This window comes from Parambassis ranga, chromosome 3, assembly GCF_900634625.1.
Source record: "Parambassis ranga chromosome 3, fParRan2.1, whole genome shotgun sequence".
Taxonomy (NCBI): Eukaryota; Metazoa; Chordata; class Actinopteri; family Ambassidae; genus Parambassis; species Parambassis ranga.
In genome coordinates this window covers 10,023,245-10,043,984 of record NC_041024.1, presented here as the reverse complement: position 1 = coordinate 10,043,984, position 20,740 = coordinate 10,023,245, and the positions used below count along the sequence as shown (strand labels likewise).

At 40.9% G+C, this 20,740-nt stretch overlaps 3 protein-coding genes across 5 annotated transcripts in view; 1 reads left to right on the top strand and 2 right to left on the bottom strand.

The window, feature by feature from the left end:
* The window catches only part of ankrd11 (ankyrin repeat domain 11), a 79,722-nt gene extending 79,017 nt beyond the window's left edge, over positions 1-705 (bottom strand). For all 3 annotated transcript variants that reach the window (XM_028402575.1, XM_028402577.1, XM_028402576.1), the window contains exon 1: positions 267-705. The gene's annotated coding sequence lies outside the window, so the exon portion shown is untranslated. The remainder of the gene's footprint in view (positions 1-266) is intronic.
* A 1,646-nt stretch (positions 706-2,351) lies between these two features.
* spg7 (SPG7 matrix AAA peptidase subunit, paraplegin) lies at positions 2,352-6,944 on the top strand. Its single transcript, XM_028402022.1, has 17 exons — positions 2,352-2,564; positions 2,797-2,899; positions 2,991-3,080; positions 3,164-3,405; positions 3,495-3,634; positions 3,809-3,908; positions 3,982-4,107; positions 4,203-4,365; positions 4,525-4,698; positions 4,780-4,904; positions 5,063-5,165; positions 5,262-5,372; positions 5,457-5,572; positions 5,765-5,921; positions 6,040-6,203; positions 6,317-6,394; positions 6,474-6,944. Exons 1-17 carry the CDS (start codon positions 2,352-2,354, stop codon positions 6,678-6,680), a joined length of 2,412 nt encoding a protein of 803 aa, XP_028257823.1. The 3' UTR covers positions 6,681-6,944.
* A 101-nt stretch (positions 6,945-7,045) lies between these two features.
* On the bottom strand, positions 7,046-19,062 carry cdh15 (cadherin 15, type 1, M-cadherin (myotubule)). Its single transcript, XM_028402024.1, has 14 exons — positions 18,752-19,062; positions 12,094-12,264; positions 11,424-11,579; positions 10,869-11,013; positions 10,556-10,737; positions 10,353-10,481; positions 10,076-10,258; positions 9,392-9,636; positions 9,178-9,314; positions 8,792-9,022; positions 8,466-8,705; positions 8,230-8,378; positions 7,958-8,143; positions 7,046-7,812 (listed from the first exon to the last, which is right to left on the bottom strand). Exons 1-14 carry the CDS (start codon positions 18,800-18,802, stop codon positions 7,612-7,614), a joined length of 2,406 nt encoding a protein of 801 aa, XP_028257825.1. The 5' UTR covers positions 18,803-19,062; the 3' UTR covers positions 7,046-7,611.
* Between the last annotated feature and the right edge of the window lie 1,678 nt (positions 19,063-20,740).

The following is a 20,740-nucleotide window of genomic DNA, read 5'->3' as shown; positions in this document are numbered from 1 at the left end:
TTTAAAAGACTGAGCTAAGATTAACCACAGAGAAGTTTGTTTAAAGAAGCAGATTCTGGTGACTTCTAGACCATTACATGATTATGTAACCATGAAGCAACATGTTTACATATTTAAATCACACTCCCAATAATTGTATATCCTGAAGATATTGCAAGACGACCTTTGCCGCAGTACACTACAACACGAGTTAACCACGGGGGCAGCAAGTCAGTTTGTTGTTGTTAACATGTTAGCCATGGTTGCCAGTAAAAAAAGACTCTCACCTCTGTCTGAATTCCCACAACGTCAAATAGTTATATAAATCTTTAACGTTTAGTCTATGCCGCGATGTTTTCGGCCGATGCTGGATGGTCCCATTTGTTACCGTCTGTTTAGTATCGACTGGTCCGGAGACATCCGCATAAACTCGCGACGACCATCGCAGCTCCAAAGCAGCTCACTAGGATCGAGGCTAGCGCTAGCTTGTTAAAACCGTGCAGACCAACAAACAGCCGTCCATAGAAAAAAAAGACTAAAATATCCACGAAAATGCGTTTTCGGCGCAGCTATTTCATCTTCACCACAAACTATGAACCTTTAACAGTCCATTTGTGTAACGGCAGACTTGCTTGGGTGAATGTAAACCATCAAAATAGCGTATTTTTGTTTCGGTTTAATCCTCTCCGCCAACCCATTCGAGCGGTTATCGAGCGGCCTTTGACTTCAGTGTGTGGACCGTCGAGACGGAAACGCATCCGTGATGAAACGAATGTTCTGATTGGCGCAGGCGCCGTAGGCGGATACTCTTTCCAGGCTTGATGAAACTGACGCCATTTTGGATCAACCCAGGGTCCTAAGTGCTCCGAAACAGAAGCGATCAAGGATCCAACATGGAAGACCACGTTTTTCAGTTTCAAGCCGCGAGCGACCACACTCCATTATATAGTTGGAGACCAAGAAAAGGAAATGGAGTACGGACACTGGGTGCACTCGTTTTTGATGTGTCCAGAAACTTGACGCTTTGTTTACACGTACTTATTGTTTATAGTCTCAGTTTCATATTTTATTTACAATGTGGACGTTATATGTACTGTGTACTGATATATGGCAAATATTTGTAAGCATTTTGAAACGCATTCACTCAAGACAAGCAAGTAAACGGTATCTTTGATATCTTAGTCAATATTACTCTACACATATGTGTATAATCAAAGATGTCATCTTTGAACAAATATTTTGGTATTTTAAACTAGTTTTTAACCAACTGGTGAGAGGCTAAATATGTGTCCGGTGTGACAGGGGAATCTGAGATGATAAGAAAACGGAGTGTGACTGAAAACAAACCTCACGCACCCGTGGTGAAACTGGAACGCAAAAGGATGATACGAAGGCTCTCATTGGCTAAAAGAAACAAACCCAACTCTAATTGGGTAATTCAGTATGTCATTCAAATTGACCTGTTCACGTCGGTTTTTACGACAGTACTGTACTGTTTTGATCATTATCAGGAGTGACGAGGAGGTAGTGCAAGGCAATCAGTCTGCATGCTTTCTAATAACTAAAGCTCTAGCTGATTTAGCTGACCGGCGCTCCTTAGAAGCAAAAAAGAGTAATAATTAAATAATTTATTGGAAGGATTATTTGGAAACACATGGAGCCTCTCTTCTATTACAGTTTTACAAGTTGTATCTTTACAGTATATGTTTTATGTATATAATTATTTTATATTGACCAAGGTTTACTGTGAATCAAGAAAACACACGCAACTTAACCAATAGCGCACTCTGCTGGACTACAAAAACCACAACACAGGTGTTGTGGTTTATATATTGCTTAAAAATAACAACATACCAATAAAACTCTATCAAACGATCTAATTCAATGGTAATGAGTGACAATCCAAGATGAATAAAGACAGACATAAACAATAAATGTAGTTAATTTATCTAAAAATAAATACTAGTTTGCTTTAGTTGCGTAAATCCTGCGCAAACTTTTGCGCAGCACGTACGTCCGTGAACATCAAGGACAGGTTATAGTTCAAAGTTCGAGCTGCAGAATGCGTTAAACTCCTAATATTTAATATTTAGTTGATCTTCTAGATTTGCAATATATATAGTTACCTGGCAATAATAGCTAAATCACACTTAAAGTAAATACATATTGATTTGGTTTTCTTTCGTAAACACCGGAAGTAGTTCGAGCAGACACCTTCGCTCAGCTGCGCAGTTGAGTAACACATCAAGCTAGCTAGGAACAAGGCAGAGGTAAACAAACAACTTACAGCCATAGGTAACACGCCGTTTTAGCCCAGTATAGGACTGATGGACATGGATTTGCAGTGTTTAGTGTGACGGATATTAGACACGATGTCAGCGTTGTGGTTGCAGCATGGTGCTGGCGGGTATAGAAAGTACAGCAGAGCCTTACTGTGGACATTGTCAAGGCGAAACTGTCATGTATTATCTAACAAGTTGGCATCCAGGGATGTTGCAAAAAGTGTGCCGTCAAGGACCGCAAACGCAAGTCAGACTCTTCAGTCAGAGCGGACACTTACGAATCAGACGCAGAAAGTCATCCAGGTAATGTTATTTTTCCTCATTGTGACCCAATGTAAACAGCAACAATGTATTCTAACGTCATACGACTGAACAGCCTTTTCAAGCTCTGAACTCATAAGGAAAGGGTGTGAATTCAGTTGGCGTTGAATGGTTGATTTCAATATAATGCTTTTAATGTTCAATGTGCATACTTTTATTTAAAGTTATTAGCAGTTTTGGTTCTCTGACTTTTGTCCCAATTCTACTATTTCAGAGTCTTCTCCACAGACCATTGAGTCCTGGCATAGTGGGACTTAGCACAGAATTAATTAGGAGTAACCTGCTGAGGAACCCGGTTGGTTTGGCAAATCTATTAGGTAAAACATGTCTTTTCACCTATAATTGGCTCACTTATATATTGGATTGAAAATCTAAATGAATGAACTTGAAAATCTCTTTAAATTTAAGGGGCAACAAACTTCTTCAGTAAATCTCAATCTAGGAAAGAGAAAAAGAAAAGTAATGGACCAAAGGGAAAAACTCCAGAGGAAGATGAAGGTAATAAATAAATTGCTTTTGGAAACATGGCTGATATATATACTCATTGTGGCTTTAATTTATTTTCTCCTTTCTCCTCTTAGAGGAGAAGAGACGTCGCGAGCAGGAGGATCAGGTTTACCGGGAGCGCCTGCGGACCCTCTTTATCATCGCGGCCATCATTACCTTGCTGAACTCCATCACTTCTAGTGGTGGTAATATCTCCTGGAATGACTTTGTCAATGAGATGTTAGCCAAGGGAGAGGTGTCGCGTGTGCAAGTCGTCCCTGAGAGTGACATTGTTGAAATCTACCTTCATCCTGGAGCAGTTATCTTTGGGAGGCCTGTATGTTGTGCAAGATTTTAAACAGACATGCAGGTAGATCCACATTTTTAAAGGGTGAAATGTGTATGCTGTCATGTCTTGTTTTGCAGAGGTTGGCACTCATGTACAGAATGCAGGTTGCCAACATTGATAAATTTGAAGAGAAGCTAAGAGCTGCAGAGGAAGAGCTGAATATCGACACTAAGGACAGAGTGCCAGTGTCCTACAAACGCACCGGATTCTTTGGGAAGTAAGAACATGACTTTTCTCTGAAAATACTATAAAAGCACCACAATTTATGAGGTTTCCACAACTTTTAATTTGAAAGACTGTTACATTACATATAAAATCAAAATCCTAAGAATTTCCTCCAAATTAACAAAAAAGTGTTATCTTATCTGAAATAAATGTTTTTGTATTGCAGTGCAGTCTATGCTCTGGGGATGGCTGCCATCGGTGTGGGTATTCTCTGGTATGTCTTTCGATTAGCAGGCATGGGTGGCAGAGATGGCTTCAGTGCTTTTGTGAGTGACACTCATTATTCACTTTAGTTACTATAACTGCAACTACTGATTATATATTAAAACTACTCAACAGAATCAGCTGAAGATGGCCAAGTTTACCATTGTAGATGGCAAATCAGGTAAAGGCGTGAGTTTCAAAGATGTAGCAGGCTTGCATGAGGCCAAGATGGAAGTAAAGGAATTTGTTGACTACCTCAAGGTAAGAATCTAGACACAAATAAATATGTCCTCTTTTTGTATAGCACTTAATTTGGCTTTAATACTGGGGTGTTTGCTGGTGTTATTTATTGACAGAACCCAGAACGATATCTGCAGCTGGGAGCTAAGGTTCCTAAGGGTTCATTGCTTCTGGGGCCTCCAGGATGTGGAAAGACCCTGCTGGCTAAGGCTGTAGCTACAGAGGCCCAGGTGCCCTTCCTGGCTATGGCTGGCTGTGAGTTTGTGGAGGTCATTGGAGGTATGCACAAATACTACATATAGTCCCTGAGACTGCATTTACATAATACAAATATCATTAGTTATGAAGCTTTTGTGCAATTTGACTTTCGTAGATGTCTAAAAGCAAACATACTCACACATTTCTTTAGGTTTTGATGCAACTTGTGTTTCTGTTTAGGCTTGGGTGCTGCTAGAGTGCGAAGTCTTTTCAAAGAGGCGCGTGCTCGAGCACCTTGCATTGTCTACATTGATGAGATTGATGCTGTGGGAAAGAGGCGCTCCACCAATGTATCAGGTTTCTCCAATACCGAAGAGGAGCAGACTCTCAACCAGCTGCTGGTAGAAATGGATGGTGAGGAAAACACAAGATTCAGAGTAGATTTCTCACTTGACAGACAGAATAATTAAATTTTGAACTCCTCTTTCTTGGTAGGAATGGGAACAACAGACCATGTGATTGTCCTTGCATCCACCAACAGAGCAGATATTTTAGACAATGCTCTTATGAGACCAGGAAGACTGGACAGACACATCTTTATAGATCTGCCCACACTCCAGGTAGCTTTAAGCAGTGCTGTTCAATTTATCAGTTATCTACTGCACTTAAGCTTGAGGTATCACCATCAGGGCTATAAAAACATCCTCAAACACTTTATCACAGCTACACCCTTGTTTGTCAAATAAGTATAATTCCGTTTTCACTGTTTCACTGTCAGGAGAGGAAGGAGATTTTTGAGCAGCACCTGAAGATCTTGAAGCTGACCCAGCCAGCTGATTTCTATTCTCTGCGTCTTGCTGAACTTACACCAGGCTTCAGTGGTACATGCACAATGCCTCATGTATTCTATGTAAATCTAACATCCATGACTGAACCTAATGTCACAATATGGAATCTTTGTTGCTGTGTATCTGCAGGTGCAGACATTGCAAACATTTGTAATGAAGCTGCCCTGCACGCTGCCAGGGAGGGGTACAAGTCCATTGATACGTTTAACTTTGAGTATGCAGTGGAGAGAGTGATAGCAGGTACAATCATGCACACACAACATCTCAGGTCTCAGTTTCCACTTTGGTAAAATTCATGACCAATGTGTGTGTGTGTGTTTTTAGGAAGTGTAAAGAAGAGTAAGATCCTTTCTAAAGAAGAGCAGAGGGTGGTTGCCTTCCATGAGTCTGGACATGCTTTAGTTGGATGGCTTCTTGAGCACACAGAAGCAGTCATGAAGGTAACCATACTCTTGTATATCATAGGCTTGTATTTAAAATGACATGCTCTGTGTAAGGTGAAATTTTATGCCTGCCATGTTCATTTAGGCCTGTAGTTGTGAAATTTACAATAGTGTTCCTAAGGTAGAAGCCAGTTTTCAGCTTTAGTTCTGCTTAAATCACATCTTAAAATGCTTTTTACTGTTTATCAGGTGTCCATTGCTCCACGGACAAATGCAGCTCTTGGATTTGCTCAGATTTTACCCCGTGACCAGTACCTGTTAACCAAAGAGCAGCTGTTTGAGCGGATGTGTATGGCTCTGGGAGGCAGAGTTGCTGAGGCAGTCACCTTCAACAAGGTTACTACAGGTACCTTCCTACTTCTACTACTAAAAGTCCAAATATAACTACTGTCTGTTAACTTGGGTTTAACATAGAGCAAGGGATACATTTAAACACAGACTGACCTCTTCTTTTTTTCCCCAAGGAGCTCAAGATGACTTGCGCAAGGTGACGCGTGTGGCCTACTCGATGGTGAAGCAGTATGGCATGTGTGACAGTGTTGGACAGGTGTCTTTCCCAGACACAGAGGAGCAAGGTGTCATTGGACGCCGTCCTTTCAGCCAGAGCCTGCAGCAGCAGATGGACCATGTGGGTTCCTAAACTGACATTGTGAATGCTAACCTAAGGAACTTTAGAAGCATTCATTTGTATATTTCGCTACTGTTCAAGTATAAATATGCATACTTCTTCTGTTCCTTCAGGAGGCTAAGATGCTGATTGCTCGTGCATACAGACACACAGAGAAGCTGCTCTTGGATAACAGAGACAAGCTGATACTGGTCGGTTATTTTACTAAACTTTTTGCTCCTTGAATACATTGGTATTATTTGTCATAACTTGTTTGGTTTGTCCTTCCAGTTGGCCAATGCGCTGTTAGAGCGTGAAGTGGTGAACTACGATGACATCGAGGCCTTGCTGGGTCCCCCACCCCACGGACCCAAGAAGATGATTGTCCCACAGAGCTGGGTAGAGGCTGAGAAGGACAAACAAGACACAGGGGATGATGAACCTCAACCACCTCCACGCAAACACCAAGATGAGGACATAAATCCTCAGTTAGTCTGAACTCACAGTACATGTCTCTCTCTAAGCTGCTATAGTCATCAGGAATTCAGAATGCACTTGATTTCATTTAGCTAGTCTATCGTGCTAAACTAAAGGATAACCTGAAATATGAATGGTTGTTTTAGAGTCACCATTTACTGTATGGGCTTAAAAAAACGACCCCAGAATAGATGCAGTTTTTTGTGAATAACTGCATTATGATAGAGTAATATTGCTAACTTAACAGCGTGAGAAAAATCTGAATAAAGTTTTATTTAAATACTGTGCTGCTAGGTTTTTGCAGATGTTCATTGTAGCAACATGTGGAGAAGGTCAACATACAGTCAACATACAGATAAAACATTTTTCTTTATTCTGTGGACACCAGTAACATCCAATAAACATATTAAAAAAAAAGAAAAGAATGTACCTCCAAATAGTAAATACTGTATGTTTTGTATATGGCAGTTTTTCCCAATAGATAATGGAATGGAGGATTTTTGATTAAAAAAGAATGAAAACTAAAGCATTATCAAAGCAAATTCATCTTATAAAATTATCACTTATATAAAAAAAAATACATTTAAAAGATTTTTTTATCTCAGGCTTGGTGTATGCATCCTTACTGAGCTATACAGGTCTGAGGATAAACTACACAGACACACATTTTAACACACAAACAGCTCCTTATCGTTTCCATCTCACTTTTCCTGAGCAAATCACAACACTTTGCATTGAGCCATTTTGTCAGCTGTGTCCAAATGATTCTCAATAAAAACCTAAGGCACATTAGATTTAAGGCTCACAATTTTGTGCAGCATTTCTTTTTCCTGTTGGTACACTTAAAATCTTGTCCTGGACTACAACTCTTACCAAATGTGTCCAAATAATCTGACTGTGTCCCTATCCGCTGCTGGTGCATCCCGCAGTTCTCTTTTCTGTGCCGTTACCCTTAACGTGGGTCATACATATTGGCCAGTTTCTGAAATCGTGGTCCCCAGTCATTGAGGTAGTCGTAATCCTGATCTCCATCAGAGCTTCCTGAAGCAATGGAGCTGAGGCTGCCTGCCAGCGAGCCATCTCCTTCATAGTCATAAATCAGGGCTGTGTCGTATGGAGGGACGTTAGGGTCGTTGTCTGCAGCTTCCAGGCCCTAACAGAGGAACAGTTTCAAGTAGTTAATGAGTGTTTATAGCTATGTGCAAGCACAATTGACTATGTTCATGTTTTAAAAAATTGCAGCCGAAAGCATTATTTTGTGTTTATTAAAAAAAAGAATCATGGCAGGAGCCGCTCACGTCATTGATATAGTCCTCGATGTCAGTAGGATCTGCAGGAGGTCTCCGTGGGTAGGTAGGGGAGGGCAGGTTGTGTGGGGCATCTCTCCTGAGGGGCTGCTTGCCTCGAGGAACACCTGGATAGAAGGGCCCCGGGGTGGAAGGTGCATCATGTGGATTCCACAGCAAGTCAATGTTAAAGGCATTCTGCAAAAGGGACAGGGAAAAGTGATTCTGTATACTTACATATACAGTAATACATTAAAGGATACCCTTACAAATGCAAGACTCACTTCATCTTCCTCACCACCTCCTTGCTCATCATAGTTGAAGACATTGTCACGTATATCATCTTCTGACTCTCCGACAAGCAGACCTGTTCCCTTCTTGATATGGTGGCGTCTCCCACAGGTGGTTGCCGTCACAGCCACGAGAAGAAGCACTGCATGAAATAAGTGATCTTATTATGTACAATATTGATAAATAAGAGCAAAGCTATTTCTTTTTTTTCAGGTCTGGTCACACTTACACAGTAGAAGTGCAATACAGGCCATGATGATAATGAGGGCAATGAAGCTGATACCCACGCTGGAGCCTAAGATGGCACCTGCCTCTGACCTACAGTCACCAAAGGAGTCACAGAGACACACTGTGACGTTGATCTGAGCGTAAGCTCCCAGAGGTGGGCTGCCAGAGTCTGTCACCAGCACTGTGATGACGTACTCTCCAACCTCAAGCTCTACAAGGGGCTGAAGCACAGCATGAGTACCTATAACAGAGAAGACATGGAGTAAGAGCCTAGAACATCCATACGTAAACTTATATCCACCTATATATCTCGTTTTGCTGTCTTACCATTGACCTGAACAATAGTCCAGTTGATTGACAGATCTTCAGGTATTTCAAAGAAGAAGGGTGCAGCATGGGGAGGAAGGTCTTCATCCACAGCAGTCACAACCAGACCAGACCTCTTCTGGTTGTTTCCCCTACATACAAAACCACTGAGAGGAATGAGCTGAGGGGGGAAGTCATTGGTCTCCTTCAGTGTGATGGCCACTGTGGCAGTGACTGACACACCACCAGCATCTAAGTAAACATAAACACACAACAATTTAAATATCCAACTAAAATAAAACGATGTTTCATAGGACCCTTGTCTATATTTATGTTATATAATCAGCTAATTCTGTTGATACTGAAGGTATTATATTGTCTTATAAATAAAACATGCCTCAACTGACCTGTAACCTTGACAACAGCACTGTAAATATTGTTTTTAACATGTGGTGATCGCATGTTGAAGGGTCTCTTTGCAGTAATGTCTCCTGTTTCTCTGTTGATATCCAGCCACCTCTCAGGATCTCTGATTATCTCATACCTACCACACAGACAGAGTGAGTAAACCATTTTAGAAAGAAAAAAAATACACTCATCTCATGTTTTGTATTGTCCTACCTCAGGTCAGAATGATCAGGGTCAAAGGCAATGTTGCTTTTTAGCAGAGTCCCAGGAAGCACAGACTCTGGAACTACAATCTGTATGGGGTCCTCTCTGAAATGTGGAGCCTCATTCTCATTCACTACAGTGACCACCACTGTTGCTGTGCTCAGAGGTAGGTTAGGAGCCTTGTTGCTCAGAGGATTGAGATTTTCCACAGTCAGAAGGAGTGTGTGCACACTCTGTGCTTCATAATCCAAGGGCTACAATACAAGACAGACGTGACTGGTAAGATGAATAAGGAAGGTCACAGAACTCAGTTATTTCATGTCACAACAAACCAAATCTACAATATGACATTAAATACAGAAAAAGGCAAATAAGCATGTTAAAGCATATAAACTGTAGTTTACAAGTGGACTGCTAGATGGTGGTGTTGACTCTATTATACTGTTTTTTTTAAAAAAAAGGGCTTTCATTTTTAAAGATATATATTTCCCTCTGCTCCAGAAAAGAAATGTCAGTAACTGAAGATTAAAACACGTAAAGACACACAAAGCTTAAAAATGCGTCCAATTTATGGTTTCATCTGATTTCTGTTACTTGTTCTGTAAAATTTCATTTTATATCTTGCAAAAACAAAAAAACAAACAAAAAAAACACTGCAAGGAATTCTTTCACACTCCACATTGCTTACTGTACCTTCACCACAGTCAGGACCCCCTCGTTGGTAGCAGGATCCGTACTGATGGTGAAGTGGCCTTTAGGGTCATTGGAAATGGTGTATTTGGCTTCCCAGTTTCTTGTTCCACGGTCATCTCTGTCTGTCACGTTCACTCGACCAATCTCATTGCCACCTCTGTTCTCCACCACTGTCATGCTGTACTACATTTACCACACACATAAAACACACTGTATTAAAACTCTATAGACTATGAACAAGACTAATGTTTTTGCTTTGCTGTTGTCTGAGACTCACTGAGGCAGGACTGAACTGCGGTGCATGGTTGTTGATGTCCGCTACATGTATGATTGCTACACCTTCACTTGTTAGTCCCATGCCAGCCATATCAGCAACCTGAAGTTTTAACCTGAAACTTTTTACCACCTAAAAGACAGCAGAGTGCATTATAGTAACACAAAGTATGCATAATGATGTGCAAATATCCACATCCTTTTTACCTCTCGGTCCAGGCCTACGTCTCTTGTGTAGATGGCCCCTGTCTCGTTGTTGATACCAAACATAGTCTTGGTAACAGCGTTGGCAGGAACACTCTCCTGGCCAACGATAGAGTAGCTCAGAGCAGCGTTTTCTGTCATTGGGTCATCAGCATCAGTGGCTGACACTGACATCACTGATGTGCCTGTCAGGAATAATTGAAAAAACACATTGGCAGAACCGTGTGCTTTTAAATCATTTACTTGGTTTTAGGCTGCTTTGTTGTGGTTTGTAACAGAAGAATGGGAGTGTAAAATGTCTCACACATGGCTGTACCTGGGATTGAGAACTCAGGGACACTGCCAACAAACTGGCTCTTAGTAAAGGCAGGTCTGTTGTCATTCTGATCCAGAACCACTATCTCAATGGTAGTTGGATTTTCTAGTCTCTCTCCACTAGGGGACAGTGCAAACGCTTTAAGCTGCAAACACAAACAGACACACCAAAAACAGGTCATTTAAAATAATATCAATGAAGTTGATAGTTCTCATTATGAAAAAGGTTTCAACATAGAAAACATGGACCAATCCAGGTATGTGTGGACTGGACATGTATTGGCAGAAAGAAATGTGCAGGATGTTTGGTGCAGCCTTGTAGCTTACATCACAAGTCATCTGGTCTGAAACATTCAGAAGTCTCTCCCAGGATGCCCATAAAGGGCCCTGGAAACTGACCTCTGGCTGTCATGTTAATATATGCTCTCAGACAGAAACGTGAACTCGTGGTTGCAAACACGTGCAAGTTCTTACTGAGTGTTTTGTAGCTACTTGTGTTAAGTGCTACTACTGTGCTGCGATTTCAAGCAATTTAAAATTTGACTCCCCTACGTACCGTGAAGCTGCTGTATTTCTCTCGGTCCAGAGGCCGCTTGCTCCTGATTACTCCTGTTTTATCATCAATCTCAAACAGATTCTTGGGTTCCTGGTCTACCCCCGGTCCCTCTAACTTGTAGATCACTTCACCTGTGAAGATTTTGTCCGATTTGATCTGGAAAGAGATAGAGTGGAAAGTCAAAGGATTGTAAAACACATGTTGTAATACCAGATGTGAGTATGATGACAGTTAGGGACCTTGAGACTTGAACAGTTAAACTCTCCTGGACTAATAATAGCAGGGAGACTATATTTCATGTGTTTTGTGTTCACTTCCTTTGACAAATTGCTTGTATAGGATGTACATGACATCACTTTATAAAAGCAGCTCAATAATTCTCCTTAGGTCACAGGGTTTGTACACTTACTGTGTCTAGAGACCTGTAAAATATGAGAAAAACAATATCCTCATTTTTTCAGTCCACTTTTGATTAAACGACAAAAACAGTGCATCTGAACAAGCAATTCAAATGGCCCCTCATGAGGGGTCCTTAGCCACATAGAGGTATTTTCTTGTTTTGTATCCCCATTTCTAAAATTAGTTGTTTTTTTAAGTACCACTGAAATATTATAAAACTCAGTTAGGGCATTATTCTTTGATCAGATGCTGTTTGATTTGACATTTTTACCTGAACAAGGTCTTCAGGAACCTGCTTGCTATTTTCTGAGACCCTGATAGGAGGGATGATCCAGTCCCTCCTTATTCTGACCAGGCCCTTGCCATGATTTTTCCACAGGTACAGAGTCTGTGGAGGCACCTCTTCTTCTTCTTTGTGGTGAGGTTCTGCAGTGCACCACACCTGATAGAGGGAGAAATTAAATATGATATATATATATATATAAAAATATATATATATATATAGCTGAATATTAACACACGGCATAATGTATGCCAGTATCAGAGCACATGGATTACTTTTTTAGGTCACCTTCATGGAAGAAACACATAATATCATTTTATATATTTGCAGCTGTTTAAAACAAGAGTCTCCCTCTGTGCTCTAACACTCCCTGTGGCCTGATGGAATGGCTGTATGTTTGCTGTAGAGCTGGGGCAGTAATGTGGAGACCATGGATTTGTCCGGTGCCACAGCTTCAGGTTACACTCACTAATACACGTCTTTGTCAGCTCTGTTTGATCTGGGTACAAAATTCATCGCAGGACAAGGAAACACAAACATTCACACTCATTTCACAAGCCCTCCTTCTTCACACTGATACGCACACACATGCGCACAAACACACACATACCACATGTGAGAAACACACTCACACAACAGCTGTCGACTATGGATTTAGATCCTGTGCTTTCCCACCCGCATTCCCGCTCACACTCACAAATTCCCCTTTATGCTCAGCTCTGCACCTGACTGGGAGTTTGGGGTCACCTTACGGATCTGCTCCGCTGAAGGAATTCCAGCGACAGACTCATGTACACAGACTTTCTCACACACAGGCTGACATACATGCATGTACATCGCCAAAACACCCACCCACACATGAGCTTATAGCATTTCCGTGATTTGCTTCCTGCTTCTCTTTGGGATTTCACCGGATTCAGCAATACTTCTTATGTGTTTAGCAGCTCAAAGGCATAGCCAGAAATAAATGTGGATGAATTTGACTTTCTTTGTGTTTTCCCGAACATAAAAATGAATATATGTGTTTGAACTCATCCATTAGAGTTTTATCTAAGGCATCAAGAAAACTTTGTGAATGACCTGTGAACCCTGCTGTCTCTAAAGTTGCTGGTCTGTTATACTGATCTTCTGGCACACTGCTGGACAGTGCAGGGAGGAATGGCAGCCATGGCTGGCATCTGCAGGCAGACTCAGAGGGCAGGCTAATCTTAGACTGTGCTATATTGATGACCTCTTCCTATTTAACTTTTTGTTGCCATCGTCATCCACACACTCACTGAGCTGTTTACACTCACATTCCAGTTATGCATGTGGATAGTTACTATCTTCTACAACTGAAGACACCTACATATCACCCATGAACCTCACAGCACATATTCTACATTGTTACCTAACCTCAAAATCAATAACAGCTGCATCACAGTTGTATTTCCAAATATAGCACCTTCTAGGTTTGCCTCTAATTGTGCACATTCAGGTCAACATGACCACATTTGTCTAACTTTGAGAATGCACACACAGCAAGTTAGATCCGGTGGTAATTTAAGTTTAATAAAATTAAAACAACTTTACTTTAGCAGACAATGCAGTTTGAAAGAAGAGATGCTTGTGTTGTGTGGATAATTTAATTTGAACAGAAAGAGTTGTACTTTGTTTTGTTTTTTCTTTTTTAAACAGAGGCACCCATGCCTACTTTAATTCCAAAATAATGAATTTGTACAGTTAAATCTACAAACCACTCCGACCTCCACTCATCTGTGCTGTATATGTTAATATGTTATCATATTTTACTCTATTGTATCTTTTATTGGTAGTTTTATTTTATACTGTTTATTTTTTTTAATCTTATCCTGTTTTTACTGACACTGTGTCTGTGCTTTTGCAATAACGCATTTTCCCCATTGTGGGTCAAAAATCTTTCATAATCTTAATGATCATTGATGGGACCATTTTGACAAAAAAACGTATTAGTGCAATTCATTCAGTGGGTCACAAATGTGTCCCAGAATACCACATTTTTGTTAAAATCTATCATTTCTATAAACATCAAGAGACAGAACAGGAAAAGTAACACTGCACTGACTCACCTCTGTGAGTACAACGATTCCCCAGGGATTCTGAATGTTTGGCTAAATCTTCATCTTAATCCTTCCAAACCATTTTTTAGACTTAAGAACAACAATCAGTTGTACACTAATAGTGTACTATTATTCAGAGTTTGAACAAAATTCCAAAGAGATGTCTGTCTACTTCCTTGTTAACATCCATGCTGTATGGTGCACACAACACCTACAGACATGTATTGTTTAAAGTATGCATGGGACATGTGAAAGCGAATATAAACAATTTCATTGAACTATAAATGAGCAGGGTAACAAAACCTAAGCTTGAGGAAGACTCCTGGCGAACTGATGAATAAAGCATAAGGCAGTGTGTGTAAGTTACTATACTGGCTCGACAGTTAACAAAAGGTTCTATTTTTGTGTATAACAGAATATAAATCACAGAAAAACAGTCAGATGATGATCAATATCCCACTCGTCCTATCTAAGTTGAAGACGACACTGTGCTTTGAACAGTGTCTCCAGGAAGTATTTCTGCTCTGTTATAATGTTTTTACCAGGTTTAGCTGCAGTAACATCCAAGGTGTCATGTTACCAATTAGACCCATGAGTAGCTTTTTTGACAGGCTGAGCGATGACACCACACACAGATTAACTGTTTTAGAGGCTTTTCCCAGATACTTTTACAGCTTTGCCCTTTCACCTCAGACCCTCACTGAAGCATGGACAGCTTGTTTGGGGATGATATGCCCTCACATTAAGAACCACAAGCACTCTGCTGCTTGGGAAGTCCTCAACAAACGAAAGAAAAATTATTCTATATTCCCACATGTTGGCTTCAAAAAACACGCTGGAATTAGCATTCTGGCTCTTTTTGAAACACATGTGCTGAACGCACTTGAGGAAAATGACCATCTGAGTTAAAGTTGATGTGATAACTGTAAATTTACTTCAAGCTTGCCACTGCAGCAAATCCATTCTGAGCTGTCCACCTTCCAAATTTTTTAACTGGCACAAATTATGTTGGACACGCATTCATAAGCCCTTACAAATGTCTTTCACAGCATGCTTGGTGACTATCCTACTGCTCATGTTACAGAAGATTGTTTGACATTTTGGTTGTTTAATGATATGAGGAACATTACAACTACAATAGTTCTGTGTATCTCCACTCAAAGTTCTACTTGGAGGAGTGTTTTCTTTTCACAGGTGTGTGTGTGTGTGTGTGTGTGCAACAGTTGTGCAGACAGCTCTAGAAAATGAGCAGCCAAGTGGTAACACTAACAGCATGCCAGACATCCTCTTTGGCCACAGGCTAGAGGTCGCACAGGTGTCCCTCTGGTCACTTCAGTCACTGGCCCTCAGACAGCAGCAGCACTGTATCCACACCTCCTGCTCTTTGCTAAGTCATGACTGACTGCCTGGCATGGGCATGGACACCCTATTTATGGGACCACTGCAAGTGTGTCTCTCCCTTTCAGCAGATGTCTGAGCTTTAGGAATGCTGAGCAAGTTTGTAACACTGGGCCCAAAGTAGAAATCAATAGAGTATAACAATGGAAAAGCTGAACTGTTGGGGTAAATGTGAGGCTTTAAAAATACTTGAATTGTGTTGACATCATTTTTTTTTTTCATTTTCTTATTCCCTATACTCTCAAGGCACGAACTCATCCTAACACTGCTGCTGACTTCTCTCTTGTGTATGACTACATCAACAACTGTCACCACTTGGTCTCCCATGTCTCAGTCTGTAAAAAATAACGAGGCAACACACAGGACAGGAAATTGGCTTCGCTGTTCGCTTGGCTGTATTTTATTACCAGGAAGTGATCTCTACCTTTTTGCTCCTTCTGAAACTCTAGTCAGTAGTGAAAAACTGCCTGCAGGTATCCACACCCAGCAGGACCCCTGACTCCGTCTCTAAATCCTCTGACTGATTGTTTCCGATGAGTGAGACTTCAGCGCCAGCTGTACGCTGCTACAGACTCTTAAATTGTACCCGATTTCATGGTCCAGAAGCGACCCACTCCTCTTTCTGTCGTGGGGATTACAGAGCGGGACAAATGGCATCACGTATGCATCTGGGAACAGCTGTGGCCACTGCCCACTCCTCACCACAACATACACCCCACAGGGCCCACTTCAGCTCAAACAGCAGCTTAATGGAAATTAAGGGAGCACAACTGAAAGCTATCAGGTGGCACAGATAAAAGCCTTTGGATTGGATCGACAGCTGCTAATAATTTTCTTTGATTATTTATTTAATTAAACTAGAGACAATTTTCCGTTTGTTTACACATAACAGAAAAGAGGCCATGTCTAAGTTTGTCCTCTTCTAACCCAGTTTATATCCAAATATGTAATGTCCAGCCTGTCCTCACCAGGAAAATGTAAGGTTGATGTATCAGTTGTTGAAAATAAACGTGTACATAATTCTCCGGCTACATCTCTACGTGTTCATGGGTGCAGGGACTCACAACGATGACAGTCGAAAATGGGAGATTTCATTCTGATGCACTTTTTGTTAAATTAGTGTAAACTTCGCTTTACAATCCGATAGCAACCAATTAGTTCGGTAGTTTTGCATTAAAATGAAGAATATTAATCATCTGTGGAAGCTATAAAACACAAAAAAACATCACCCAATCATCTGGGTGGACCCTGCACGGAGTATTGGCTGGTTGTCACTCTCTTCCTGCTCTGCGCGCACCAGAGAGGTACGTGCATGATGGCCGAAGTCACAGACCGCAGCTCGTCTTCAGGTAAATGCTTGTCCATGTTATTGGGAGGCGTGGCTTCGGGGTGAGCTCCGAGAGAACGGGGCGCGTGTTTACTTTTGAAATCTGGCTGACTCTCACTGAGTTTTCAAAATCTCCTACCCTACCTTTAACCATGTTTTTCCAGATCTAACTGTGGTTAAAAACAAAACTTGGCTATTGGCGAAAATTTAACTAAACAGCACATGAAAACAAAACAGCTTGTGGTGTGTGGGGGACTTGAACCCTGGACTACTGAGTGAAAGCTTGCTGTGTTGCCTCCTATCAGATACTTTAGCAGCTGTATTGGTGGTATTTGATGACATATATTTCATTAGTGTAAACATAAGCATGTGTCGTATCTGGCCAAAATCACCAAAAGACCCAAACTTAATAGAAAAGCCTATTTTTTAGAGTGAGCGAACATTATTAATAGAATTTCCGTACAATGCTGTGTGCTTTATGGAGGAGCAGCAAAATAAATGTTTTCTTCATGATTGTTGTGTACATTTAACATTCTAAACATTCAAGTTAAGCTCATTTCTGAATGTGAACTTAAAGGTCAGTATTTGCATGTCAAATCAGATTGTCTCCATTTGTTTCAAATTAGTACACAACAAATAAACTGAAAGAGATGCTTTTTTGCTTTTTTTTTGCTGTTTGGTTTGGTTATCACCCCCCTGGGACTTGCAACACCTCTGGCATTTGAAGGAGCAATGCGACCCCATATCAGCCTCACCACATGGGGCTTCAGTAGTTGTCTGATATCTGCATCAGACCTGAGAAGGCTGGGTTCCTGCACCTTAAAGGCCATGCTTCAGGGTTCAAAGGAATTTCAAAACGTTTATGGGATTATTTATCTATGTTTATATGAAAGGTTATAAATAGGGTTATTACTGAGGTCCTGAAGATTTGACTGAAATATTACAGGGGCCAAGCCCTCTCTGTGAATGATCTGGTTTTCCTCACGGCTGCGTCAGTAATCTATCACCCACATGCTTGAATGCATTTTATCACGAGTTAACTTTAGGATATGGAACAAACCACAAAAGCAACATAAATTCAACCACACCAAAACATTTAACAATAAACAGATCAGAGATGTTCCACATAAAGATCTGTGTCTACAGATTCTGCACATCATAGCCAGACTTTCCTTAAGAAACACTTGAGGCCAACTCACTCACCAGCACAACCTGGGGTGCATTACCATTCCAAACAGAGAGAAAGACTGATGGTGGTTGAAAGTGATGTTGATAATAATTCAGTTTACATTGTCATCCATTTTAGATCCCATGATGGCGTCTCCTGACAGGGGCTACTAATGATGCCCTGAGCCCTTTATACACATCTGGAGTCTAGTCCTCCGTGAAATACTCCATCAGCTTCTCTGTAGATAGAATGAAATGTTTAGATCATCCACATCCTCTGATTGCAGAGCTGGTGTGGAACCTCTGAGGATGATAATTAGTCAATGTTTAGATGTGGAAATCACTCAGGTAGAAACATACTCAGTTTATTTTGAAAGAGCAGGGCAGGTAAAGGTCATTCTCTAAACAGGTTTGCACCCTGAAGAAGCAGGAAACTAAAGGCATATGGCTAAGTATAGATTCATAAAACAGTTCAACAGATCACATGGTACAAAAAGTAGACTGTTTCATATTTTTGTAAATATAATTGTCTTCTCATCTATGAAGGCAGTCTGTGACAGACAACATACAGAGAATCTAACAGACTACAAACAATGCATGTTTCAAAGCCCCAATAAATCCATGTCTTAGCTTATTTTTATCTGACAATAGCTACAGAGGCATCGATTCTTCTTACCTGACAAAGCAGAGCACCCAGCACACACACCATCAACATCCGTCCCGCCATCCTCAGTAGTACCTGTCCAGATAGAAAGTCAGTATGGACAGATCCGTGGAAGATCTGAGGATCCGCACTATGAATTGGGCCAGTGAGTGGCTCTACTGAGCAAAAGGGCCCAACACTCTTTCCCCTCTGAAACTTGCCCCTCTCTCTCTCTCTCTCTGCTCCTGCAGTCCCGCTGTCTCTGCGTGTCCCTCTCCCTCTTCTCCACTCCTAGCATCTGTCTTTCACAGCTCCACCCTGACCATTGCTGGGGTATGTCTCACAGTCCTGGGGTAAGGGGTTAGAATTTCAGCAGCGGGCCTCCCATGTACCCCTGCACATGTGCTGTCACTCACAAGGCCAATAAGAGGGAGAGAGAGAGAGAGATGAAGAGAGAAACAGGGCAGCTGTTAGTGGTGTAGACAGAAACAGCATTTTCACCAGTGAGTACATAAACTTTTTAAACACTTATGACAACAGTGGTGCTTTACAAACACACACAGGGGACAGAATGTGAGCCAACATAAAAGCATGTTTTAAATGTTTTTTATTTTTGTTCAAAACACTAATAAAGGCTGAGCTGTGAGAGCAATCAGATATCTCTAGAAATCTCTCCCTTGCCTAAATCTACTCCTAAAGTCATTTTATTGGCTCAATAGCTGAATCTACATTTTTAGAAAATAATCACTGAATCATATTCTATTATTGTACAACACACAAGATGTAAAATGAAACAGCCAGTTGGATTTCTTGCTAAGACCTGCCAAATATCTGTTCAATGTGAAGCTACACCCGGCAGTTTAACTATGTGTGAGAATAGGAAACAGACAGCCTGTCCCTAGGTATAAAACTGATTACCCTATTGTGGTAATAATATAACAGGAATCAGAAAGTCAAAAAATAAATTAAAAAACTTGATGATTACTCACAAAAAATTAGATTAAAAAAGTTCATGTATTAGATGGAGCCCTATGATGGACAGGTGACCCATCCAGGTTTTACCCCGCCTCTCGCCTGTAGATACCCTGGGATAGCCACCAGCCCCAATCTGTTCAGGACAAGCAGGTTCAGAAAATGGATGGATGGATGTATCAGATGGGGTGATTCCCTGTCACCTATACAAAGTATCCAACTCAAAATGAAAAAAGAAAGTACATTTATAATGACTTTAGAGGACAATGTCAGATTTCTTAGCAGGGTAGATACAACATATATTATATATATTTTTATTAATTTCCCCATTACTAATAAAGGGACTAATAAAGGTTTCTTAATCTTAGCACATTCGATTTGTTTCGAAGCTACTGACTCCTTATAATAAACAGCCACAGAAGAACATGATTTTCACTGCTGTTTGTGTTCTGCAGGAAACTTTCTAGAACGTTTTGTAATTTTTGTTATTGTAAAAACTAAAAAAAACCCTAAGCTTATTATTTCCACTGACAGCAACAGACCCATCTTTAAATCTGAAAATAGTTAATTGCTCTGTTCTTTAAACCTCTTCTCCTTGTCCAGCTCTATCTCCATGTTGTGAGAGCGCATACGTAACCTCTCTGTCCAGTGTGTTGTGCCCTCGCACATTCAGAACATTCAGCCACAACCCTTTGATCTCCTGCTATTTTGAACAGTATGTCAAAGCAGAAGATGAAGATCTATGGGTGATGTCAAAGTATGGATTTCCATTGCTGTGATGCTTAGTATCTGAATGAAAGGTTGCCATGATCGATTTTAGTCCAAGGTGTGTGAGGCAACCATGTCTGCGTGAGATGCTGTTGCCCTCCATTAGAGAAAAAAGTGCGAGAGAGTTTGTTTTGCTGGTTCAAAAATCTCTGGGGAGTTAGCAGAAGGGGAGAGGGGTTATGCACATTATGGGATGGTGAGTTGGGGTCCAGATCTCTTCACGCTATTTCCAACACTCATCAACACCCTCTCAGCAAGTCTGCTCACCGGTCAAAGGTCGAC